The sequence below is a fragment of the Mugil cephalus genome, chromosome 9 (assembly GCF_022458985.1).
Source record: "Mugil cephalus isolate CIBA_MC_2020 chromosome 9, CIBA_Mcephalus_1.1, whole genome shotgun sequence".
In the NCBI taxonomy this organism is placed as follows: domain Eukaryota; kingdom Metazoa; phylum Chordata; class Actinopteri; order Mugiliformes; family Mugilidae; genus Mugil; species Mugil cephalus.
Genome location: NC_061778.1, coordinates 26,640,168 through 26,668,116, shown reverse-complemented (window position 1 = coordinate 26,668,116; position 27,949 = coordinate 26,640,168). Strand labels below are relative to the sequence as shown.

At 40.2% G+C, this 27,949-nt stretch overlaps 1 protein-coding gene across 2 annotated transcripts; it reads left to right on the top strand.

Moving 5' to 3' along the window:
• Nucleotides 1-2: 2 nt before the first annotated feature.
• On the top strand, nt 3-27,708 carry inppl1a (inositol polyphosphate phosphatase-like 1a). 2 transcript variants are annotated; one of them, XM_047594019.1, is made up of 27 exons: nt 3-520; nt 8,539-8,602; nt 9,228-9,375; nt 9,459-9,540; nt 11,168-11,314; nt 11,731-11,821; nt 12,839-12,928; nt 13,899-13,997; nt 15,096-15,246; nt 15,831-15,937; nt 16,373-16,475; nt 16,577-16,773; nt 16,969-17,086; nt 17,326-17,422; nt 18,168-18,306; nt 18,405-18,504; nt 19,105-19,193; nt 19,317-19,398; nt 20,194-20,283; nt 20,547-20,660; nt 21,014-21,190; nt 21,302-21,457; nt 21,662-21,737; nt 22,168-22,254; nt 22,413-23,148; nt 24,848-24,981; nt 25,631-27,708. In XM_047594019.1, exons 1-27 carry the CDS (start codon nt 339-341, stop codon nt 25,734-25,736), a joined length of 3,762 nt encoding a protein of 1,253 aa, XP_047449975.1. In that variant the 5' UTR covers nt 3-338; the 3' UTR covers nt 25,737-27,708. The 2 variants fall into 2 exon arrangements, with proteins under 2 accessions (XP_047449975.1, XP_047449974.1); XM_047594018.1 differs by having other exon boundaries at nt 4-520; nt 21,662-21,746.
• Nucleotides 27,709-27,949: the final 241 nt, after the last annotated feature.

The following is a 27,949-nucleotide window of genomic DNA, read 5'->3' as shown; positions in this document are numbered from 1 at the left end:
GTGTACACTATGTTGGGGTGACGAAGCTCGTCCCCGCTGTGTCTGCCCGGTCTCCAGTGTGGATTTACATGCCCTGATTTCCGTGGGACTGGGAAGCGAGAAAGGAAGAGGGCTGTGAGCCTTTCAGGAACTCAGGGGTGACCCGCGTCAACTTCACGAATTAACAGCTTTACTTTCGAGCCGTCGGTTCTCTCGCGCCTCCAGACCTCTGTCGGAGTACCGTTTACTTTTCTCCGGGCTCTCCGCATTACTCTTGCTGAATTCATTTGGAGGAGGGTTTTATTTTCGGAGAAGACGGAAAGCTGCTTGACTTGAACCCGGTTTGAAGGGCTGTGGCCATGGCCGGGGGTGGTGGAGGTGGCGGTGGGGTCTCTCCGCTGGGCCCCGCGCCGCCGATGTGGTATCATCGGGACCTGAGTCGAGCTGCGGCCGAGGAGCTGCTTGCCCGGGCCGGGAGAGATGGCAGCTTCCTGGTGCGGGACAGCGAGAGCGTCAACGGGGCTTACGCTTTGTGTGTACTGTAAGTAACTTTATACATATTTTTACTACAATTTCTTTACCTCAAACGGAGTTTTAAGTGAACAACTAGTACACATGCTCTCCGTGAGTCTTTTGAAGACGCTGCGCAGCTTTTAGAATCCGTTTAAAACTTTCATACAGCAGCAAATTGGTACCTGGTAAGTGTTACGGTTTCAGCCATTTGTTTACTTTCTCTTGTGAGTGGGAGAGAAAGGCCATGTCTGCCCAGCAGGGAGACTCCAGCATGGCACACAACTTTAGGGCTGTCCTTGTCTGTCTCGTTTCTGATGTGGTCGCCTGGAGCTCGGCATTTATTTTTTTTTTAATTTTATTTATTTATTTATTTATTTTTACAGGGCACTGCGGGCTCAGAGCAGTGGCACATTAAAATGAACGGCCCGGGAGCTAAATAGAAACGTCTATGGGCTGGCGAAGCTCTGCTGAAGTTTTAATGCAGGCCCAGTTAAAATATCAGAAACAGCAGGCTTATCCTCAGAATAATCATCGTAAAGCGAGTAAAGTTCAGGCTCTCTCTGTTTAGAAGGGGGTCTGGGATCCATCCGAGTGACCCAAGTGTTTATTGAACTAGAACCATCTTCTGAGTAGTATTCATTTAAAGAAACACTCATATTTATATTTTGTTCACCTGATGAAAACAATAAGTAACCCTATAGTTAGTGTTGTGCACTTATGGCAATGACTCTGACAAGTCAAATGAACCGTGGAATAGGGATGTTAGATTTGTAAAGGTACAAAATTGAAAAAATGATTACACCCACACTAAAGTTTAACAGATGCATAGTCGATGCAGGAAATAAAAAGCCTGTGCCATGCACTCTGACATTGACTCGACCTACATCCCCTATCTGATAGTTTACCCCATGCTGGCTTCAGTGTGGGATTTGTTTATGCATGCACACCCTGCAGTACATCATTTATGAACCGTTAATTTATTAACTCGCCACCATCTTTTTATGCATACCGATTACAGCTGCAAGAATTAGGTAAGTAGGCTGTTTCAAGAGAAAATTCATTGGCAACCGTTTTAATAAACTCCATCTCAAAATATGAAACTCACTTTCAAGACATTTCACTTCCCATCCGAGTACAAAGTACCCACTTATGATCCAAGAAGGTACTGGGATGAGCGGAATATCTTCAAGAAAACACAACAAGTCCAGTGGCCTTTGTTTGAACTTTGTCTGTAAATATATATGTAAATATAAATATAACATGACCCAGATGACTGGGTTAATTACAGTGGTATTGCAGACTGATGTGGCGCATGAAAAAAAATATTGCACATAATGTTTCAGTCAGTGTTTCTAGTTTCAGCTCTCCTCCCTACTGAAGTGGGAGGAGTGCTCATTGGTAGGAAAGACGCCCTGTGGCGTTCTGTGTTGGTCCTCAGTGGTCTCAGTCTACAGTTTAATCTGTGCTCTGGTCACTCATGTGTGGTGTGTAGGGGTGAGATGCATTGTTCAGAATGCTGAGAAGTTAACTCAGCATCCTTTGCTTTTCTTGGGCTCTTGGAAACTGTGACTACATACACTCACTTGCCAATTCAGTTGCTACACTGAAATTGAATGCATTCTAATATAACACTCCTGCACTAAATCTTAGCTTCAACAAGGTTATGGTTTTACATAACTCAGTGAGCTGTTTATTCAACTGTGTTTTCATTTCAGAGGCTGTGTGTTGTAGTACTATTGAACTTTATTGTGTTGTACTGACACATGTTTCTATTAGTTTGACCGCCCCATTATAGTCAGTGGACTAGGATAGATAATAGAAACACTTTAGTGTCCATTTATGTACAGTTTAACGTCCAAACTGCGTTCAGAAGGATCATACAGTTGAAATACCGCCTTTCTGGCTCTGTTACAATATAAACTGAACATTTAAACAGTCATGAACAAGGACTTAGTGCATTGTTATATTAGAATGCAATTATTTTCACTGCTGTACCTAATATTTAGGCATGTAAGTGTAAGTAATACAGTGTTTTGTATTCTGAAACTATTTGTCAAGTAAAATAATTGCTACTCCTGTGAAGTGCTGCCTTTCTTCTAGTGTACAGTCCAGTGACGATATTCATTTCTCATTCATCTCTGGATGCACTGGTCATTCAGTAGGTCATCCTGTGGCTAACAACATTCCTGACATCATTCGTTTCCGGGTTTATTCCCACCCCCACCTCTCCCTTCCTCTCCCCTTTCACCTTTCACATCATGGACATCTCAGAGAGTTTTAGCTAAAAAGACTTCAGTAGCACAGTCAACTTTACAGATTCTAGTCCCTGATTCAATAAATGATCACTGCAGTGATAACTCTGCTGTACTTAATTACAATTTTGAAGTACTTTTCTTTCATCCTGCTTTATGCTTTTGCTTTGTGATCCGCTATATTTATTTAGCAGCTTTTAACTTGAACATTTTCCACAACAGATAACAGAGGAAACTTTTAAAACGTAGTTTTAAAGATTAAAGCAGTAATTTTCCTAGATTGTTGACTTCTTATTTTCCCCATAATCATACCAGTAATCAACAATTAGATAAAAAGTTAAAAATCTCAAAGTATATATAAGTATATATAACCTACTTAAAGTAACTTAAACTGTCTCCACCTCCAGTGTGCTGTTTACTTACACAGGGATATTAACACTCGAATCATGTCAAATGTATATAATAATATTTCAGTCAGAGCGACCAAAGAAGGACTTTTATTTTAATACTTCAAATATATTTTACTGCTAATAGTCATATCCTTTTATATACTTTTTTATGCAGGACTTGAATTTTCCAATGCTGCATTGGCACTTTTATTTATCACAATACTGCTTCCAGCATTGCATCACTACAGTAGGACTCTCTAAATTTTATTTGGCATAGTTCATATTGATTTATAGTAGCCATAGAACAGGATTCAACCGTTAATACTGACTGAAACTGCTCCAGTCGGCAATGGTATGCATTTCATTTGAGCTCTTCTTTTAATATAGAAAGTAGTAGTATTTCGATATATATTCAGTAAAACAAGAGCAACACAAATATATTACCTTTATACAGATTTTTAAACAAGTAGATATAATTAGAGATAGAAATTCGAGAGGTGTTTTATAACATAATTTGCTCATGATATAAATTGTAATTCAGTGCTGATTCTCAAATCCAACGCTCAAAGGATATATTATATAATTATGTAATTATAATTATAAGGATATTCATTATATACATTAATTGCCTTTTAAACGAGAGAATGCTATTTTGGAACATAAATTCTATTGTGTGAATAATGAATGTGTATTGATAGTGGATCATTAAACTCTCCTAGTGAGAAGAGGATATGCACCGATTACTCAAACATTGTTTGTTGCACAGTTTTTGTACACATTTTATTTATCACATTTGTTAGCCTGTCATAAGGTCGCTGTACGCCACTTAAGGTTTTCCTGTTAGTAAAATATAAATCACTACACGTGTGAAAAGGTTTCAGCCACATTGTTTTCGGTCATGGGCCCAGTGTGGCATCTTGGTGGCTAAGGTCTTCTTGATTTTCTTTATCTCGTACCCCACTGAGCACAGCGCTAAAACCAACTACTAAACTTAGTGGTATTTTGAGTGTGGGTTCTTTTCTTTTTTTCTAGTGCGGTGAAAACACAAGTTTACAAGTTGACTTTTAGTAAGCGCCATCTAAGACAAGTTTTGTACACGGAACTGCTTGATGACATGGTGATAGTTTAGCACATATTTGTGTAATTGTAGTGACTTAATGGTTTGGCTAATTGAACTTTGTAAGCTCTGTAGGCTTATTTAGCCCCTTTTGATAAACATACACAAGCTGTATGTTTCGTTGTAATGTCGCAGTCACAACTTTCTTACATGTGTGTACTTCCTATTTGAGGGCTTCACTGGCATCATTGTGTTTAGGAAGTGCTTCCACTCTTGTTGTGGGATTCACTTCTGAGCCTGTCTGCAGACTTTTCACTTCCTCTCTGTGTACATTTGAGTCTGCTGCACACTTTAGGTTTTGTATATTGGCCTGCACATTTAAATAGCCTCAGTTTTGCAGGTAGTGGCAACATTGAATTGCTCAGCATTTGTTTCAGTTTGTGCTGCTGATTGTGTTGAGTATTAAAGCGATTAAATATTTCAATGAGAGTATTTTCTAGTTTTTCGACTCTAATGATGCTAGCCGTCATGTGAGACTACATGCTTTCTGTTTTTGCTGTCAGGGATGTTCTGTATTTAGTGCAGCGCGTCTTAACATGTCAGAGCTCAGACGGCCTCTATTTCTCTGTATGTGTTTGAGACCTAGAAAAAAACATTCCTCACCAAAAAAAAAGCTGTGTCGTATTTCCATGATTTTTTTAAACTAATCTTTTTCTGTAAATCACCCGTTTTTGATAAAAGCTCTGTGAAGTGCTTTGGTGGTGTGGAATGGTTTACATTTTAGTCTGTTTTTACAATAAAATAATCTAATAATGTACTGAGATATTTCTCCTAAAGGTGGTTGGTTTGTGACATAAACTTACATGGACCTTTTACACTTTTTCTTATTTTTCTGTCACATTAAACTTGGCCAAAGTTAATATCTCAAGGGAAATATAAATTAACCACAAAATAAAAACATCAGCTCTTCACCAATTTCTCTATACAATCATCTGCCCCAAGTACACCGTGCCTGCAAAGTCATGCATAAGACAACAAGTCTGGCGGGTTAATGTATGAACACATTTTCACAAAAATGTCTACTTAAGTAGTATTATAGGCATTTAATGTACTCCAGCATACATAACCCCTGTTGAACTTTTTTATACTCCTTAAATGGGCCTGCATAGAGGCTAGGCCGTGGCAGGCGGTGGCGGTGTAAGCATTTTTAGTTGCGAGATGGTGTGTCAGTATTGCTCTATAATTGTGCTGCTTAAACGTTACTAGACAACTGGTCAGGTGTGTTGAGTTTTCAGTTGGGGTTAGTAATTGCTGATCAACAGTTACTTTCACTGAAATGATTGCAAGATGGAGAGAAAATAGAGAAGCCCAGAGGGTGGACAGAATGCTGAACAAGGGTAAACTTAACGCTGCTGAGAGGTGTGAAGGAGGACATGCATTCTGGACCAACCGCATGTTTTGTGGTCTATGGCTCTGTGACGGGTCACATATATCTGGCTGAATATAATATTCAGATACATCCTCTCTTCATCATTTTTGGTGCAGATGTGTGTGGTCTCTACCCTCCGGCTCCAGGCTGGATTTGATGTAAAACATGAGTCCAGTAGGCAGATTAGTTTTTTCTAATGCCTGCCAGTCAGAAGGAAGTGGGCTTTCTGGGAGGTTGGCTTTAAAAAGCCCACAGCTAATATGGCGTGTTTTCACACACAGGCTGAAATGATGAGCTCTGTGTGATAACAAGCTGTTGGTGATAAATAAAGATTTTTTGAACTGTGAGTCACGCGGAGCGATTTAGACTTTAAAGATATAGAATGAAAAATAAGAGTAAAAGTTGCCCTTTAATGTCAAAAAGACCAGCTCCTCCATTTAGAATATCCCATTGTCAAATGTTCATAAGCTAAAAATCCTTATTAATGTGAACCCCGTTGAAGATATGTTCACAAAATATTTAATGCTTTTACTGTAATCGGCAGTTTGTGACTGGTGCAGCTTGCCTTGTGTTGAATAAATTATGATGCACATAATATTATGTAATAGATGCAGCCATGTGATGCAGAAAGTATAAAATACTGAGTTACCAAAGTGTTTCTACAGTATGAGTCAGCAAGTACAAATGTACAAAGGCATAAAAATCTAGTACTTTGACATCAAAAACATGAGTCTGGGATTACATGAAGACTGGAGACTCAAAAGAACTCAAAAGGACTGGTCAATGTTCACTTTAATTTTATTTGTGTCTAAAATGTTCGTACTGTATTTTTTTGTAATCTAATGTAAGTAAATAATCAGTTTATAGTGTTTCATATACATTATTGTCTACATGTGTATTATGATGCCTAACTGTTAGTGCCGGGACCTTCTGCACTCTGTACCCAATGACCAGGACAGACAGAGTGAAATGTAAGAGTCACATTTACCTGTTGATTAACGGCAACAGCTAAGTTTTGCCACAGTAGCCTACTGTATGAGTTAGTGTGTAGGTGGTGTGTATTGTCTGGAAGAGGAAGAGGAGGTGGCACACTAAACAAATAGGGCAGAAGGAGTCAGTGAAGCAGCCATCGCCCTCTACACAGGCCTCTGTTGACAACACACATGCACTGTATACATTTCTCTATCCCACAATAAACCTCACCCTCCTTCTCCGTCTCCCTCCCCCTCTTAACAATAGTATTTACTCCACAGGCCTGCAGAGAATCCCATCAGCTGCCAACAGGAAAACAAGCACACACACATACACACTGTACACTGCTGCAACGCCTGTGTATGGATTTTGTGCCCCTCAACCTACAGTGAATTGTGTTTATAACGTGACGGGATTAAATATGGATACGGTTTTAGAGGCCAGATAGACAAAAGAGACAGTTTAGCCGCTGATCGTGTTGAGTCCTCGACATGGAAGGTCAGGAGCAAATATTTACCTTGTCTATATACAGTTAGTCCAAGCTGATATTTGAAGCTCTTACTGACAACAGTCTGATAAATGTGCTGTATATAAATCAACTCAACACGAGCGCTTCTGTTCAGAGTGTTTCATTTCACATAATGTAGGTTGGACATGTATTCAGTTCACTGCACAGGCCTGTATTTCCTCTCTTCTATTTTTTCCTCTGTGTGCTCCGTAGACAAGAATACAAAAATAGACACTTTGTATTTCTTGGTATTAAACCACTACAACAGGAACTAGTGATAAGCAGCCTGTAAAGCATACAAACAGAAAGGTTTCTAAATGCTCTGGAACCTGATTATTATTAAAAACGTGTGTCAGCCCAGAATTTGATATAATTTCGGATGCCAATCGTGAATTTAATAATGTAGGCCAACCCATTTTGCTGTGATTGCCATTCACGAAAATATAATGAGTAGCATCACCAATCTAAAGTGAAATGAGACGCTTTTGCTTGGGTGTAACATACTTAATGTGTTATCCCTGTTCAAGTTTGTTTGATATTTAGGATAGTAGTTTTATATTTTATTCCAGTCCACGTTTTAGTTCCTGTCGGACACTGACCCGGAAAAACCGGAAGAAGAGCTGAGTAGAGAGGAGCATGGATTTGTCCTTTCCTCCATTTATACACTCACATACTGCAAATCAACAGCGTTGAAGCAGAAGTAAAATCATTACTTTAGAATTTTGCATCGTCTGCAAAGCTAACGCCTATACTTCTGAACAGGCACAAGCACGTACACCAATTGACATAAACCACTGCGTTTGCTTGGCAAAATATTCCAGCCGGTCCACTGAGCCCACATAAAGTTCGAACATGAAAATCGTTGCACTCCAGCTTGTGGCTGCAAGTGTGTCGTTACGGCTGGGCAATGTCAGAGCATTGATCTGCGACTAGTTGTTACAAAGAAAGGTTGTGGTTCTGTGAAATGCATTTCCCACTCTGAAGTGTGATGCATAGATGTTTAATGAATGAAATGCACCACAAATTCTGGCAGAGATTCATCTTCATCACCATTTTAATGTTTTGGGGTGTTTTTTTGTTTCTTTAGTCTGCATTATTACTATAAAGTTATAATGTAAAAACGCTGGATTCCGCTATGTTCTGTGTTACTGTATTATACACACAACAGTGACAGACAGCAACAGGTTGAGTCTCTACAGTATCTAAACCCCCTCACTCTCATGCATACATACACCACTGTCCACTTCGGTCGAGTTCAAGTCTGTTAACGTCAGATGTAGAGTTTTTTTGTTTTGTAGAGCCTAACCATTGTCCAAATGTTTTTCCCCTTGTTCCTTCTGTTGTTCACTAAGTTTGCTCTGAGTTTCTGTCCATCTTCTCTTTCTCTTTCTCTGTCTCTGCTTTCTCTTGTTGATGTTTCTGTGTTCCTCTTTCTGCAGTTTTCAGAAGCACGTCCACACATACAGAATCCTCCCAGACGAGGAAGGATTTCTGGCTGTTCAGGTACAGAAAAGACACACATACTCACACTCATGCCACTGAAGCAGCTGTCAGGCTGAGATGCTTTTGTTGGCTCTGATCTCTCTCACTCACACACACGCGCACACACACACACACACACACACACACACACACACACACACACACACACACACACACACACACACACACACACACACACACACACAGCAGCCTCTTTGTGTCATGAGCCCAACAGCTGTGAAGTCCCTGCAACCACCAGCAACCTCACACACATGACAACATGGTGCTTCAGGCCATGTGGCCACATCACAGATGTCTGTCTCACTGACTTTTGCTTCTTAACTGGGAGGTTAAAAGTAAATAAAGAAATTAAAAAAAAAGGGAAATGTTGCTTCCTGGAAGTGAAGTTGTTTACCACCAGTGTTTACCAAAATGGATCTTCCTGCTTTGAATTTTAAGTACCTTAGTTGGTAGTTACATAACTTTAAATATAGAACAATAGGGGCCACCAAGGATTTGAGAAACATGACTACTTGTATTGAGGAATTTGGATGTAATTGTTGTTTGTTTGGAAAACAACATTCCTTTATTTCCTCTGTCTCTTGGCGTATCCCTCTCTGTTTGTCTTCCTCCCTCTCACTCTCAGACGTCTCAGGGCGTTCAGCCTAAGCGCTTTAAGACGCTGCCAGAGTTGGTGTCATTGTATCTACAGCCCAGCCAGGGTCTGGTCACCACTCTGCTTTACCACGTGGACAGAGAGGAAACAGCTATCCCTGATGACAGGGACTATTCAGGTAACTTAAACAAAGCCAAGCGCACAACTGTAATGGACAACTCTTCTTGTCACGTGGTAACTCTATTTTTCTGTGGTTGGTAGATGGAGAGGATGAGAAACCTCCCCTCCCCCCTCGCTCTGCTTCAACCTCCACTCCTCCTGGACCAGATACACCCACAGATAGGTACAAAGTCTACGGAAAAACACATGTAATTGTGTCCTGATCACACTTAAACAGAAGTACTTCTTAACCATCACATTAAACATCTAAGTCTCACTCACACACACACACACACACACACACACACACACACACACACACACACACACACACACACACACACACACACACACACACACACACACACACAGGAAGGAAGGATGTTGTTTTACTATGAGTCTAATTATGTCATAAGGTAGTCAAGCACATGAAATGGTTACAATTTGATTCAGAATCCTGGGAGCAAAAAGACAAGTTGTACAAACAATTGTTTTTATAACTGAACACACCTGGCCCCACTTATGCCATATACACTAGGGCACAATGACACACACCCATCCCCACCCACACCCACGCACACCCACACACACCCACACACACCAATATGCTCTGGCCTGTAAATGTGTCCCCCTCCGAATGCATAAAGAAGTCAGACCACATCCTGCTGGAAGCCACATTGCTCACAGATGATAAAGTGGCACTGTGCTTAACATGTGCACACAGATGGTGTGTAGTTCAAAACTGTGTAGATGAATGAACTAAGGTCAGCTTCTTCATCCAATTTATTTTATTTGGGGTTTGCTGTATCTGTGCGAACTAATAGCTTTCTTTTTGCCACTATAATTCTTATTTGTCATGCAGAGAAGGATAAATTCATCCATGTAAATCAGCGGTGGCTATAAACCACCAAAATGAGCACAAAATATATCTTGCATCAGGAAAAGTGAAGATACAAGAGATTTGCAGTTGTCAGAGTTCATAGGAGTATTTTATTTAACTGCCATAAAAATAGAAATGTGCAAGTAAGTAGAACTGAAAGCAGAGCTTCTGCTATTAATTGTAAAAACTAAATAAGGTAGCGAGTTTGTTTATTTGGTCAAAAAAATGTAATATTCAGAAAGAACTCTTGTCATATCAAACTACCACAGAGCTGAGACAGTTTATAATTAAAGTTCTTCAAAAACTGTTGAAGCATAATTGCTTGGACGGGTACAGGTGGAACTCTGCCAGCTCCGTTAGTTAAAGGGTGTGTGTCTGTGAGTGCCAGGTTTGACCGAAATTGACTTAGAGGAAGTATGTGATTATAAAAATAACTCAACTGCACAGATGCACTGTATATAAACTCACACACACCCGATCCTCATCCTGCTCAACTGGAAGTATTTTACAATTTGATTCAGAATCTTGGGAGCAAAAAGACAAGTTCTACAAACGATTGTTTTTATAAGACAAATGGAATCTATGTGGGCAGCGCATCCTGTCTCAGTTCAGTGTCTCATTCACTCATTGTCACTAAAGTTGGGGAAACAAAACTTTCTTATTTTGCTGATATATTTGTGGCAGATTTGACCCTCTACAGTAAGTGGAACCTCTGCGTATATCAGAAACAGGTGTATTCTCAGTGATGTCACCTGATCTAATCATTTCATTTGGATGTGAATGCTTAAGTTGGAATTTAATGAGAATCATTTCAGGTTGCTTGAATCAATACTATACATATAAGCAAAGCCACTGATGTTGTGAGTTTGCACACATGCAGTAAGGATGGTGAAAAAAACTTGACTCTATCTGAACTATGGATTTCTTTTAGTGCTCCAGCAGCTAATGGCCTGAGCACCATCTCCCATGAGTACCTGAAGGGCAGCTATGCTTTGGACCTGGAGGCAGTAAAACAGGGAGCCTGCTCACTGCCTCATCTAAACAAGACACTAGTGGCCTCCTGCAAACGCCTTAATGGGTAAATGTCTATAGACGCACATATTCCTCAGCACATAAGCTATGATCTATACATATTCTATACAAATCTGTTCTTGTATATCTGTGCTTCATTAAAGTGACAGAATATCCAAAGATTTACAAGAATCAGCTTTCAGAGCTGCCTGCTTCCTCAACTTGTCTCTTGTTTTGGTCACATGTCACACTCAAATATTGTGCTAAGCAACTGAAACTATCATGGAGTTCAAAAATGTGGCCGACAACAGCTGAATCACATGCTTGTTAATCATCTCTTTGTACTATGTGAGCCCAAAAAGCACACACATGTATTAAAATGAGTTTACCTATACATAGATTTAGGAGAAGAGGAAGGCATGAGTTGGAGAAGGAAGCTTTGACACAAAAAAAGTTGTGAACCTCTCTCTGTCCCCAAAATAGGGAAGTGGATAAAGTTCTGTCTGGTCTGGAGATCCTGTCTAAAGTCTTTGATCAGCAGAGTGCTTTTATGGTGTCCAAGATGATCCAGCAGGTACACACCTTTAACTCTTTGTGTGGATGTGTGTGTGGGAGCACATATTACTTCCAGCTATTTCACTACTTTTTCTCACATTCGCAGTTAGAGACAATGAATAATTAGTGTCTGTTAACTAATTTTCTGGATTGATTCTGTACGTAGAGTCCAGTTTATATACTCTCAACACTGTTCTCAGTTTCAAATACAAGAAATGTTCATTTATATTGACTTTAACGTTTGAGTTAATATTCGTGAACTGCTTGTCCTACTTCCTCAAAACCGTAGCCTCAACATTATCATTATTACATTTACTGTACAGATGACAGCTTGTCACTTTCAGTGTCGCTCACAGCTTTGTACACATGAGACATAATGGCCTGAAGTAACAAGTTGGAACCCTGTATATAATAACAGTCCTTGTATACAGAGCAGCCAGTAGGAATAAGAAATAAGTGATTCAACAGCATATCTACTGTGAGACCTGAAAACACACACATTAATATGCTTTGAGTGGGTGTCATGAGGAAAAGCTTTTTTTCTCAAGGGTCTTCTAAGGACACCTGAGGTAGATGCAGTCACGCCATTGTCATAAATCTAGAAACAATGTGCTTTTGTCAATTTGATAATGATTTTAACAGTTGTAGATTGTTGTCTTCCTCTTTTAAAAGAAGAAGTGCTGTTGGTCCTTGGAAATTGTATTTCTGATTATTCTTGTTTTTATGTAGATTTCTGTAAGTACAAAAAACTTCTCAATTAGCCCCAATGTTGAATAAGGTAGTGTTGTTGTAGAGTCTGTTTTAAGTGCTGATGTGAGTCTTTAGTGATCAAGCACTCACATGTAGTTTAATGTTTGAATAAAAACTGATTTGTGTACACACGGACAGACTGGTTTTGCAGCCTTGAGAGCAGTACATGAGAAACTTTGTAAATGTCATATGTCTGTGTTTGCTGTGCATTTTACAAGCCTGGCTAAAAAGCATAACTACAGTGAGCCATTTTCAAAATTGTAGTCATTTACCCTTTCTCCATCAGTCAGTGAACCAGGGTGGAGACCAGGAGTTGGAGAACCTTGTGACCAAGCTGGCTATTCTCAAAGACCTGCTGTCCTCAATAGAGAAGAAGGTATAGCTCTACTGTATCCAGTCACATCATCATGTCTGCTCTTGCTGTCTCATTCTTTGTCTTCATGTCTCTATGTAAACACAGACACATATGGTCTGATGTTTGGAGGTGGTTAGTCTAGATAATCCCCTTGATATGATGGATCATCTGTGTAGAAGCCGTGCGGCCTCGAAGAGACGCAGATGGAGAAGGTGACGGGACAGTCATTTAGCTGTCCATCAGCCATCACTCCATCATGTTTAATAATAATATCTGCTACACACCTTTCTAACATTGTTTTGTTGACAGTTTCTAGATCTTTTGTGACTTATCTGCCTGTTTAAGTACATTTCAGACAGCGGAAACTGAAAGCTGAAAACAACTGGATATGTATTTGTAACGTGGTCTGGAGACATCAGTTCGCGTCATGGTCATTGATTTCTACCACAAGATTTGAAAAGATTTTATCTGAAACTGCTTTCAGCTGATTACCCTGAGGACTGTTCCTGACACTTTAGAAGATTAACTTTTGCTTTTGCTGCAGTGTATTACGCCACAGTGTATTGAAAAAGGGCTTTTTTTGTGTCTCTTTAATTAAGGGGTGTTTTACTTCCAGCACAGTAAACCTCAACCTCTCTAGTTAAAATTTATTTTAATTAAAGTTTCCTCGGCCATGTTTATAGTTCTTCTGTTTCTATTTCACTGTAAGGAAGGGCTTCAGTGAGTTTGGGGAGGAAATGGCCTCAGTGCAGTCAAGCTGCATGTCGGGACACATGTGATGATACTGACTCCACCTTCTCTGCCACTGTTAGATCACAACACTGTGACTGAAAAGTCTGTGCATCTTTTTGTTTCCTTAGGTGTCATGATTCTCTTCATCTCTTTCATTATTATTATTATTATTATTATCATCATCATTATTATTATTATATTTCCTTTTCTTTTAATAATGTTTCCATTTTCCTCTTCCCCACTCTCTTTGTTCCTTCAGGCCCTAAAAGCTCTTCAGGACATGAGTTTGTCCTCTCCATGCTCCCCTCCTCCTCTCTCCATGCGTCACAGCAAAGCCATTCCTGTGCAGGCCTTCGAGGTACAAACACATGCACACATATTTACTTTACTGGTTATGTCATGGCAGGACTAATCATGTTGACCTTTCCAGAGTCAGCTAAGGACTGAAAATATTTTTTACCTTTTATTTAATCAGCAAGGAAACTGTGAACCAGTATGGACCCAGGCACTATCTATTCTAAAGAAATTGATTGAAGTTCTCTTTTGTAAATTTGAGTGTGTATTTTGTTATCAAAGGACACTGAATCATTTTTGCTGACATGATTTTTAGAGAAAAACATGGGATTCATTGTAAAGGCTGTGAACGACTGCAGATGTAGTTAAGTGTTATTGCCCAGGAAGTCAAGACCGGTTGAACCTAGAATACAGTAAAGATTTTGTCACATATTCCTCAACACACAGCAGGATGTAGTAGAGATGATGTCATACCAAAGGAATGCTTGTAATGCACTTCCTTTCGCAGCATCGGAGATGTATTTATCATCAGAATAGCCAAGGATTTAATTTGTTGTTTATAAGATTGTTATGGTTTTATTTACAGAAATATACAAACTGCTCAAACACGTGCTCTCACCTTCTATGTCCAATGATCAAGTCTCATATGTCTTGATCATTGGACATAGAAGGTGAGAGCACGTGGCAGAGTGGGAGAAGAATGATTTGAAATATTAGTCGTCAGCTAGGCCTGCATTCTCTGTGGTTTCTCCTTTCAGTGACTTCCTGTTGCACAGGAACAGAAATGTTTATTACAATGCGGAGACGCGTCACTTCAACCACTGACAGACAGACCCTAGCTCCACTTACCTGTTATGAGTCAAAAAGAGAGTCAATGTCTGTCTGCTGGTAAAACATTTTTGTTTGAAAAATGCTGAGTCTAAATTCAAAGTACCAGCATTTGGTTTCCTGTTAGTGGTGGCTGCATTTAACTAACACGCTGTTAATAGCACAGAAGCAGCAAGCTTGCTTGTAGTGTGTGTTCTAACAAAAGAGAGAAAGAGAGAGATATTCTTGATTGGCCCCCTGCTTACATTTAGGAGACCCCTGGTGGTGATTTGAAAAACAGACTTAGACTTACTCTGTGCGTGTGTGTGTATTTGTTTCCTGTCGTCCATTACAGGTGAAGCTTGATGTCTACCTGGCAGAGCTGACAAAAATAGGAAAAAGTCAGAAGTATACATTGTCTGTGGATGTGGAGGGAGGAAGGCTGGTGGTGATGAAGAAAGTGAAAGACAATCAGGAAGACTGGACCACGTTCACTCATGACAAAAGTGAGAATTACACTTTCACCAAACTAATACATAATGCTGAACGTTGCTTCTACACCACAGTCTGACACAAACCTCCACAGAAACCAAGCGTTGCCGCACCTGTTACAGAACACAGGCTCTGTGTAAACCTGTTGTGGGACTATAACCAAGCTCACAAACAAACCTATTTTCTGAACTGTGAGATGAGCAGTCAGTGTTTCCACAAGCAAATTATTGAGCAGGATTTAGGCACCCACATACTGACGCATCTCATCTCAGGATTAGTTATTTTCTGTGGAACACAATGAGTAGTGTTCCTGCTACAGTTTAAATGTAAACTGCAAGAGTTAAATGTATTTATGGATCCAAGCTCCTATTAGTAAAAGAATCAAATATAAGATTCAAACATAGACAAAATCTCACTTTTCAGTGTTAAATTTTATAACGTTCTTTATAACGTTGCATTTTTGCGTCTTTTTGACTTTGTTCTCTCTTTTTTTTTTAACTTGATTCAACTCTCATCTATTACTTGACCTTGCATTTATACGTGAGTCCCCATCTGTAGCCCTCTGTCTGCCATCTGTCTGTCTGTTTGTCTCTTTCAGTACGTCAGCTGATCAAGTCTCAGCGAGTACAGAATAAACTGGGCATTGTGTTTGAGAAAGAGAAAGATAAGAGTCAGAGGAAAGACTTCATCTTTGCTAGTGCCAAGGTCTGTACGCACAGTATTTATATACATATATACTGTATATATGTGTATATATTATTCTCTAATCACAAGTCCAAGCCCCCCCTCTCATTCTCATGCATCTTATTAAACAACCAGTTCATAATTTAGGGGTAACTGGAGTCATAATTATTTTTTCCAATGCATTATTATTATTATTATTATTATTATTATTATTATTACTTTATATTGTTATTAGGTAACCTGTCATGATGTGTGTTTCTGGTTATTTAAATGTCTAGTTAGTCTAGAATGCCTATCTAGTTAGGGAGGAGCCCACCATGTTGGGTTGCTAAAAACCCACGGTGGAAAATTACAAAGAGAGCGGTAAAAGAGAAACTCTTGTGTACATTCAAAATGCTGTAACCGACTTTTGTAGCAGCTTCCAGTCATTGATGTGTGTGCGTGTGTTTGTTTAAGAAACGGGAGGCGTTTTGCCAGCTGTTGCAGCTGATGAAAAACAAACATTCCAACCAGGATGAGCCAGACATGATTACCATCTTCATAGGCACCTGGAATATGGGTAACACTTACTGTGTCATCTTGCATGTGCACATGGACCGTGAAAAAGTGTTATTGTATGTGAGATTTTTGATCAGGAATCATTTCCATATTTGCCTCTAGGCTCAGTGCCTGCTCCCAAGTCTGTGGCCTCATGGGTGTTGTGTCGTGGCCTCGGGAAGACTTTGGACGAGATGACTGTCACCATCCCTCATGATCTGTATGTGTTTGGAACCCAGGAAAACTCTGTGTGTGACCGGGAGTGGGTGGAGTCACTGCGTGCCATGTTGAAAGAACAGACTGAATTGGATTATAAACCGGTGAGGAAGAAATATTCTAAATATTTTACATTTATTGGTGCTTTTTGTTTTTGCCCACACCTCCTAAACCTATTTGTTCATGCCTTTTAGAAGGTTCAGAAAACACTAAAGCTGAAATAAAGACAGGGCTGTTTTCATGGTGAATACAGAAATGATGCCTACAGGTTCCTCAGTGTCTGCTGTTGTCATCTGTAGATCGCAGTTCAGACTCTGTGGAACATAAGAATTGCTGTGTTAGTGAAACCTGAACATGAGAACCGAATCAGCCATGTGGGGATGTCCAGCGTCAAGACGGGGATCGCCAACACACTGGGTAACAACATTACTGCTACCGTATGCAAAGTGTATTATAATTGTAATTGTGTTTTGTTTGTTTTTTTAACAGTGAGTGGTTTAGCTGGAGGACCATTATGCTATTTATGCATTATCCTAATTTTCACAGTATAATCAAAATGTTGTTTTTTTCTGTAATATGATGATGATAACAATATTAGGCAGTAACTCTAAATTACTGTAATAAGATCATTTTCTTTTGTTTTGTCAATTTTATAGGTAACAAAGGAGCAGTAGGAGTTTCTTTCATGTTCAATGGAACATCTTTTGGATTTGTAAACTGTCACTTGACATCAGGGAATGAGAAGATTGCCAGGTACAGTTTCATCTACTACAATTTTATGCTGCGCTGAGCTGTTTGTTTTTGGTGAATGAACTTTTTCCCCAACAGTAACCTCTGAATGTCTCTATCAGCAACTTCCCATTTCTTGTAATTCTCTTCAAAACTTTAACCATTTAACCACTGTAATATGTAAAGAGGTACAAAACTCAATGTTTGACTTTTGATCTTCTGTGGCTATATCCATGTAATCTTTGTGACATTTAGGCCCTGTGTCCAGACTGTTACGTCGTTTTAGGATCCCTCAGAGACTTCAGGAAATTCTATTGACCCTGTTTTCGATTTGCTTTTTAGTCTAGACGTGCAAAAATTAATATTTTTTTTAATGATCACAGACACAAATCATCCTTTTTGTGTGGGCACTATTCACTTATTGTCATGGCTTCCTCTGACAATCACTAATGCTCTAACAGCTTTTAAACATGTTGCTGTATTTTCTTGTTACAACACTGCTGTTACACACGCTTCACTTATGTTATAATTTCTGTAACACATGTCAAGTATTTTGTTTTTTGCACATGCAGCGTTGTGTTTAACAAGCCAGTGCTTTGCTTCCTGTTAAAAATGCTGCATGCCTTCTGAGTGTATGTGTGACATGTGGATGTACAGATTAAGATGATTCACATATTCACATATTCGCACACTTATTCACACACGTTAAATGTGCTCTGAAGTGTGTTAGTGTGGATATAAACACACATGCAACCTTTGATCCCTCCAGGAGGAACCAAAACTACCTTGATATCCTGCGGCTGCTGTCACTAGGAGACAAACAGCTGAGCTCCTTTGACATTTCATTGCGCTTCACGCACCTCTTTTGGCTGGGTGACCTCAACTACAGGCTGGACATGGACATACAGGTGAAGCAGAACACAGTAAAGCAAACCTCATTATCTCATCTTTATTATATTTCAGACCATCTTTATTTTCTTATCCCTTTTGTGTTTTTTGCATATAGGAGATTTTAAACTACATTAACAGGAAGGAGTTTGACCCTCTGCTGAAAGTGGACCAGCTCAACCTGGAGAGGGAGAAGAATAAAGTCTTTTTGCGCTTTGGTAAAAATGTTTTGCCAGTAGTGGTTGCTTCCTCCCCTTCGTGAATCAGAAGAGGATTTGCTTAAATGAAGGGAAACAATAGCTAATAATAGTAAAATCTCAATGTTTACACAGTGCTCTTGCCCTTTAACCAGTTTTTGTGGTCTTGTGATCACAACCAAAGTGATGACTCACACCTCCCAAAAGCACCAGCTCAGCAATTCTATAGTTCACCAAGACCACTGGTTTCTTTGCTTATTATAAGAAGGGGAACCAGATGAAAAGACTGTATGGTAGACAGTATTTTTTAGAATGATGCAGGTTAACCATTGTGTAAGGTGCTTCATACAGATCATGTGAGATGAACTGGGAAATTCTTCTCTGGCGTTGCTTATTTGGACTCGATGATTGGGAACGTTGGTGTCATGAGCCACTGTGTGTGACATATACTGAGAACGCATCAGCAAACTACAGTCGATCTTTTGCTCCACTCTGACAGCAAGAAAGTAGCAGCTATCTATTTGTTTTATAATTTCACTGACATTGTCCCTGCTTTTGATAATATAAAATTGCCTCACTGTGATCCTTTACAAAAGTAAATGTGTGTCCCTTTGCTTGCAGCGGAGGAAGAGATCTCATTCCCTCCCACCTACCGCTATGAACGAGGCTCTAGAGACACATATGTCTGGCAGAAGCAGAAGGCCACAGGAGTATGTCTACTAGCTTAAACAGCTCAGACTGACTTACTTCCAGCTATTTCTGATTCATTATTCCGTTTTTTGAATCATCCTGATAATTCTGTAATTGTCTCCTATTTTGTCTCTCTGTCCCAGATGAGGACTAATGTTCCGTCCTGGTGTGACAGGATCCTGTGGAAGTCATACCCAGAAACACACATCGTCTGCAACTCCTATGGTGAGACTGCCAGAAGAAAAAAATTCTCTTCAAAATAGCTGAGGTCCTTGATGGATGGATTGGTGGATAGGCTTTGTTCAGACTGCAGGCAAATCTGATTTGTTTCTCAGATCAGATCTTTCGAACAGACTCTTTTTTGCAAGTGCTCAGATCTCCATTTGTTAGTGGCACAAATGACACTGAATCCAAGTGGAGGATGGCGATAGTCCAGACCAAACCTTATTTCAAACCACCTATGTATTCCAGATACTTCAGTCTGGGTACAATATGAATATGTGGCTATGCGGCTTTTCAGATTTTTTTTTGCGATAAATCCTTCACAAAAACTGACCGCATGTGAAAAGCATCATTTTCAGCCAGCTTTCAGCAACAAGGAGAGCAACACTGACATAGACACAGAAAAGGTATGTGACGAAGCTCTTCTGAGGCTGTTCAACTCCGACACTGAAGAAGATGACTTCAGTGGTTTCAGTGCGCAGGAGGAGGATGAATAAACCACTCAATAACTTTTCTGTTTTGTTTTATCAGCACTTTTACTTTTACGTTACAGGCACCGTTCGGAAACTGATCAGTTCAGTTATGTTCAGTTAAACTAATCAGTTCAGTAGATATCAGCGGCTTATAGCCCGGTGCGGCTTATATATGTACGTTTCCATTTTTTTCCGTTAACTTTGTGGGTGCGGCTTATATTGAGGTGCACTCTATAGTCCGGAAAATAAGGTAGTTAATCTGTAACTGATAAGTAACTGATGGAAAAAGTAGACTCAACTAAATATTCTTTTTTTTTCTTGGCAGGCTGTACAGATGATATAGTGACCAGTGATCATTCCCCTGTATTTGCTACGTTTGAAGTTGGGGTGACCTCCCAGTTTGTCTCCAAGAAAGGTACAAATGTTCTTCCTGTCAGTCACATTTCTTCTTTGTTTGCTGGTGTAGTTAACGCCAGTTAAGGGTAGAGATAATAAATCTTGTTACATTCATGATAGGCTTGTTTTCTTCTACCCTGGTTTTCTTTTATTGAACAAAATGTCATGTGTAAAATGAAGCACCTTGTTCTGAGCTTAGAACTTGCTGGTGTGCACCACCCACTCAGGTCTTTCTTTCCATTCATCTGTTTTCCATCCTCTATTTCACCTGTTTCTGTGTAGGTCTGCCCAAGTCTTCAGAACAGGCCTACATTGAGTTTGAGAGCATTGAGGCAATAGTGAAGACGGCAAGCAGGACCAAGTTCTTCATCGAGTTCTACTCCACTTGTCTGGAAGGTGAGATGAACATGCCTTGACCCCTGCAGTGACTCAGTCACACACACCAGAAATCCACCAGGATTAACACTACAGACACTGCTCCTGTAACACCAAGTGTGTCTGCTTCTTCTTTTTGTATCTTTCTCCACCCTCCCTTTCTCAGGCAGTCAGTATACCTTTAAGATAAAATCCATTTTTGACCTGTGATGCATCCCCACCTCCTGCCTACCATGTACTTTTTGAATGAAATGCAATAGAAATATTTCCCTCCTCTTTTTACCTCTCCCTATCCCATCTTTCCTTTACACCTTGTTCCCTTTGTCCTGTCTCCCATCCCTGCATTTCTTTCTCTCTCTCTCTCTCATCTATAGAGTTTAAAAAGAGTTATGAGAACGACAGTCAAAGCAGCGACAACGTCAACTTCCTCCGCGTGGGCTGGTCCAACAAGCAGCTGACGACACTCAAACCTCTTCTCTCAGAGATCGAATACTTGCAAGACCAACATCTGCTGCTCACAGTGAAATCACTCGATGGATATGAGTCCTACGGTATAAGTGTTTGGTCTTTAAGTTTGTTATGTGACTATGTGGTTCACTGACATTTTGTCTGGTTACGTGAAGTCTCACAGTCAGTGGTGTGATTTTTTTCTGTCCTGCTAGGAGAGTGTGTGTTGGCTCTGAAGTCAATGATTGGCAGCACAGCGCAGCAGTTCCACACCTACCTGTCCCACCGTGGCGAGGAAACGGGAAATATCAGAGGTTCAATGAGGGTCAGAGTCCCTGCGGAAAGGATGGGAACCCGGGAGAGACTGTATGGTAATAAACTGTATATGCATCACTGGTGATAGGCTGCTGAAGATAGACTGAAACTGGAGCATTAGATGAAACAAATACATACAGATACAAGATCTAAATAAAGGACTTTTAAGTTCCAAAGATTTACAGACATGACCTAAGCCACTGATAAAGGGCTGTAAGTGTCTCCTGTTAAATTTTAAAACTATTTTATTGTTGTTTCAGAGTGGATCAGTGTGGATAAGGACGAGACAGGTGGACCTAAAGGGAAATCCACAATGGTATCCAGAGTGGGACATGAGTATGTGAAGTCAGTACACTCTCTATATATATATATATATATTTTTTTTTTTTTTAGAAAAATCTGAATGTATTATTAAAATGTTCACACATTCTTTGGTAGAGATCGTTCTACATATTGTATTCTTGTGTGTATCTATACATGGATGAGCCACAAACCAACAGCATTAATTACACAAGGTCTGGGATATATTCGTAGTCTGATATGTGGCATGAAAAAGCTTTATACCAGCAGCCCTGGTGACTTTTTTCAGTGCCATTTGTGAGACTGAGGAATTGATATTCTTGTAATACACAATGTGGTAGCAACTTGTGTACCTAAAGTATATTATATCTAACATTGCTGCACCTTGTATCAGGGATGTGTGCACGCCATTCTGTGTCCCCCTTCATCTGTCTTGCTAACTTGTTCTGATGTGTATTGGATCCAGGCCGTCTGTGGTTCGTAAGCAGCTTGGAGAGCTGGGGAAGGTCAGTGAGGAGGGAGAAAGGTGTGCCAAGGAGGAAACTGCTGCAAGGTACAGTTAATGAGAGACACTAATGTAGCAGTTACACACAGTCTTCAGTTTAAACTCACACCAAGGGAAACCATTTTATCCAAATTAGAAATCTGAAATATGGTGTAATAGTTTGAAACATAAAAAGGTAATACTTGTTTTCTGTGTGTATTGTGAAGACCTAAACAGGATACCACAGACAGCAGTGATCCATCGGTCAGCAAGAACAGCTACAACAACCCTGCTTATTACATCCTGGAGGGCGTTCCCAACCAGTCAGCTGCAGCTATCTCACCTGAGCTCCTCCCATCTCCTACCTCAGCAAACACCCCAGCAGCTAAAGCAGCTCCTGCTTCAGCCGGGGCTCGAACCAAACCCCCCTGTCCAACTTCAGCGCCCCCTCACATGCGCAGACCCATGACAGGACACCCTGTCCGTGCCATTAGTGAGGAGGGCGCCTCAGAGGACGATGGGGGTCCTTGTATGACGGGGGCACAGGGAGGAGGTGTTGGAGGGACCATTGGAAGCACGTTGAATCGCCCACCTCCTGACTTCCCCCCTCCTCCTCTTCCTAAAGGAGCCCTGGAGACAGTTGCAGAGTCCCCCTTCACCAAACCTCGCCCTCTTTATCCTGACCTGGCCGAGGTCCGGATCCCTGCAGCAGGTTCTGGAGCTCTTGGGGAGGGTTTTAGGCGAGGAGGAGCTGGCACAGGGGCGTTGGACGACCAGTCTTGTTCTGTGCTCCAGATGGCAAAGACACTGAGTGAGAGCGAGTTTCCTGGACAGCCCCCACGCGCTCCCTCAGCACCACCTCCTCTTAGAGGGCAGCCCATGGGTTTAGGCTTGGAGGCTTGCCGCACTTTTCCACCCAGAAATCCCATCCCAGAGAGTATCGCAGAGGATATGCCTGAGGAAGTGAGCAGTTCATTTGATTACCTTCATCTCTGTGGCTAAACTGAAATATAATCCAGATGTGAAGTTGTTTCCTTCAGGCTAGTTACTAAATACAGCAGGTAAAATAAGTATTGAACTCATCACGATATTTCATAGTAAACTTATTTGTCAAGGTGCTATTGACATGAAATTTTCACCAGGTGTTGGTAACAACCCAAGTAATCCATACATAGAAAGAAACCAAAACAAATAAGTTCAAAAATTCAGAAAGTTATGTGTATGTATGTATGTAAGTTATGTGTAATAATGTAAAATAACAGAGGGAAAAAGTATTGAACACATTGATATTTAATAGTTGGTACAAAAGCCTGTGTTGGTAATGAAGCTTCAAGACGCCTCCTGTTTGGAGAAACTAGTCGCATGCATTGCTCAGGAGTGATTTTGGCCCATTCTTCCACACAAACAGTCTTTAAATCTTGAAGGTTCTGTGGGCCTCTTCTATGAACTCTGATTTTTAGTTCTTTCCATAGATTTTCAGTTGGATTCCAGTGAGCTGATTGTCTGGGCCATTCTAGCAGCTTTATTTTCTTTCTCTGAAGCCAGTTGAGAGTTTCCTTGACTCTGTGTTTGGGATCATTGTCTTTCTGAAATGTCCACTCTCATTTCATCTTCATCATTCTAGTAAGTGGCTGGCAGCAGATTTTTCTCAAGAATGTCTCGGTACATTTTTCCATTCATCCTCCCTTCAATTATATGAGGTTTGCCAGTACCATGTGGGGTGATGTGCAGTAAGTCCTGGTATTCCTGTTATGGCATCCAAAGAGTTCAGTTTTGCTCTCATCTGACAAGACTATGTTCCCAGTATTTTACAGGCTTATCCAAATGTTGTGCAGCAAACTTTAAACAAGCTTCAACATGCTTTTCCTTCAGAAATGGAGTCTTGCATGGTGAGCGTGCATACAGGCCATGGCCGTTGAGTGCATTGCTTATTGTTTTCTTTCAAACAATTGTACCTGCTAATTCCAGGTCTTTCTGAACTCTTCTGACAATTCTTTTCACTCCTCTGTCAGAAATCTTGTGAGGAGCACCTGGTCATGGCCAGTTTATGTTTGAATGATGTTCTTTCCACTTCTGGATTATGGCTCCAACAGTGCTCACTGGAACATTGAGAAGTTTAGAAATCCTTCTGTAACCAATGCCATCGGAATGATTTGCAACAATAAGGTTGTGAAGGTCTTGAGAGAGTTCTTTGCTTTTACGCATCATGACATGTTCCTTGTGTGACACATTGGTGATGACACACCGTTTTATAGACCATCCGTTTGGACTGAACCAGCTGATGTTCATTTGCAATGAAAAGGGGCAGGATGGCTTTCTGATCACTGATTTCAGCTGGTGTCTTGGCTTTCCATGCCTTTTTCCACCTACCTTTCTGCGTGTCTTCAATACTTTTTCCCTCTGCTATTTTACATTATTACACATAACTTAATTTCTGAATTCATTTGTGTTGGTTTCTTTCTATGTATGGATTACTTGGGTTGTTACCAACACTAGTTACTATGAAAAATTGTGGTGTGTTCAATACTTATTTTACTCGCTGTATGCTATAATATTCATGCACCTATCCAAGATACAACCACACAATCTTTAGCTCTTAAATTAGTAGTAAATCCTATCCTGAGATCTTTCGTTGATCCTGCATTGCACTTCTCCTGTACAGGCACTTTGGGGCAGCAGTAGCTCGTCTCTGTCTGTGGGAGAGTCTTCAGTGGGGGAGTGGCTACAGAGACTGGGACTGGAGCGGTATGAGCAGGGTCTTCTACACAACGGCTGGGACGACCTAGAGTTCCTCAGGTAGACAGAGTCACACACTCATATGTAGACAGTGGACAATGCAGTGGTAGACTGAAATAGAAGAAGTGTTATGATGGGTAAAACAGTGGTGCAGATATTATATTGACTGAAGAGAGTTAAGATTAATATGATGGGATTATTAACATGTCCTGATTGCAGATCTGTTGTGTGTTAGTAGCTGGTGGAGCAGTCTGTCAGTCCTTCCTGTTTTGATGACTATGACCTGATTAGCTTGGGCTCCAGCAAGAGTGAGGGTCATGTCACTGAAAGGCTTCTAACTGTGTGGTCAGAAATGTAAAATTGGGTGTGGTGTGGTCTGAAAGAACAGTACAAGTGTAAATGATTTCAAAAGAATTTTTATGTTTCAGAACAAAACTCCAATTCAGACTTTCAAAAAATGATACGTGCTTTCAAAACTTACTTTCAGGCGGTTTCATTTTTACAACAATTCAAAACCTCCAACTTTTAAGAGAATCAATTTGAGTTACTGCAAGTCTTTTTAGCTTACGTACATCTTTCAAATAACTGATTACTGCTGCTGTGCCTCACAGTATACTGTGAATGTCTTTACTAATGACCAAATGCTATTTGTCTTGTGTTCAATCAGCCTCATCAGCTCCGTTTAGACATTTATCATCATTTGTTTCAGTGACATCACCGAAGAGGACCTGGAGGAGGCGGGAGTGCTTGACCCCTCCCACAAGCGGATCCTTCTGGAGAGCCTCAGGCAGCAGCAACAGCAGCAGCAGAAATAAACTGTAGCAAACTGTGACTGGTCCAAAATGGCCTGGTACCACATCTGGTCCCCAACAGGCCATATCTCAGCTGAACTGAACTGAACTGAACTGAACCGGACTGAACTGAACTGAACTGAACTGAACTGAACTGAACTGAACTGAACTGAACCGAGCTGAGCTGAGCTGAGCTGAGCTGAAACGTGCTGATCCATGCCACACTGTGCCTTCTGAGAGAAATTGCACTCCATTTGTACTTTTTAAAAACACTTGTCGAACCAACGTCCTTTTTTCACATGTACTGTACTGTTGTCATCGTCATAGCTGTGGCCTTATTTAATGATAATTATTTCAACCCTCCAAGCATCACTACATAACCCCTGGCTTTAAATCTGTTTTTCTGGCAAGACAGAAATAGAGATGCAATGATGTGTCGATGCTGCGTCATGTGTGTCATACCGTTAGATCTGACCTTCAGCTTCACGTTGGCTTGTTTTCCTTTCTTTGTCAAGATAAAGCTGAACTATAGCTTAAGACATTTCACAAGTGGGAAATGTATTTTTCAGATTTATAGCAAAACGAGAACAGAGCTGTTTTAGGAAATAAGAGCCTTTTCCCACTCGTGGTCACATTTTGGTAAACTAAGGAGATTATTAGAGAGTACTTCAGAGGAACGTCGGCACACAGCTCTCCCTCTGTGATCGAGGTGAACAGGATGTGATGTCAGGAAAGAAACCAACAAGCCAGGCTAACAAGAGTTTCAAATGTTCTTTTGGGGTAATGTCTAGGCCACTGTTATTTAAACAATGGCCTGCATGTATTTATAGTTTCTTTTTAAGCGATAAAGGGAATATTGAGCAAACCAACCAAACCTGTCCTTTGAGAGTTAAATGTTTTTTTCCCCTTGGTTAAAACTTTCAAGCCATCAGCTTTTGCCGCCTTCTGCCTGGTGTGTGACTTTTACTAGGACGCTACGTAAATTACAGTTCACACAAGACACCTTATTTCAACGTCACATGACCCAGGTTTAATGGGCTTTATGATTTACTAATTTATTTTCAAATCGTCTCAAGTGTTCAGGGAATTAGTTCATAAATAGGTTCACTAATGGTTAGTGTGCTGAAGATTTAATAAGTCATCACATCACATTGTGTGTCACCAAAATGTTAGTCGTGTAATGTTTAGTTGTATTGTTACATTACTAGAAACACCGTCTAGTTTCTGGATTGTGACATGTGTTGAGGAATATGTGACCTCTGGTAACACAAAAAAGCAAAGGCCACGTTTGTGTAGAGCACCTACTGACGAGGACGGGTGTTCCCTGATGTAACCAGCAGGAGGCAGTGCTGCTCCACAAACCTCATCAGTAGCCACTGACTGTGGAAACTTCTTGATTGTTTATGTCTAGTTTTTAAGCAGTTAAAAGCTGTTCAGACTGATTTTATTTGTCGATATTTTAGATCCTGCCCAAAAAATTAGAAGCCAAACCTAAAACCTTCAAATTTTAGTTCTGTTCAAGAAACCTTTGTTTCATTAAGGTAGAACACACTAAGATTATTCTGTTCAACTTGCCTTTGCTACTAAAATATTTTTTTTTTACATCTCACTATGAGGAGTCCTGAAAAAAGTCAAACATTCAACTCTAAATATATGTGTGAATGTATAAATGTCTGATAAATATTCATTTTCTTTGTGACGCTTGTATTATTTAGTTATTTAGCTGTTTTTATGTTGTGTTTAAAATGTGTCTAAACCTTTAACAGCCAAAATAGCCACAATGCAGAGAATGTGGATTTGTCTTTGAGTTAAATCACATGTCTTTTTAAGCCTTTGAGGCCGTTCAGTGTTCTCAGTGATGTGTGAGTGTGTGTATGTGTGAAAAAGACATTGTGACACTTGTCTTGCTCCTCCATGTAGTCTTTGGTTGTGTTAAGTTAATATCTTGTTCCCCCATGTATTTTCTTTTTTAATTAAATGCTAATATCTTTCCTTATTTTGTAGAATCACTCACTGTTATTTTGTTGTCTAAAGAAGAAAGCTAAAGGCAGGGAACAGTTATTGCCATAAACCCGCCTCAGAAATGGACAGATTATACGGTAAAATCCAAACAATCATTTTTAATTCATTTCAGGAGCTCATACTTCAGAATTCATGCAAACAGTTTTGCGAGTCTCCGAGGTCTTCACATAACATACTCACTTTGTCACAGACGAGAAGAAACCAGCTCATTAAAC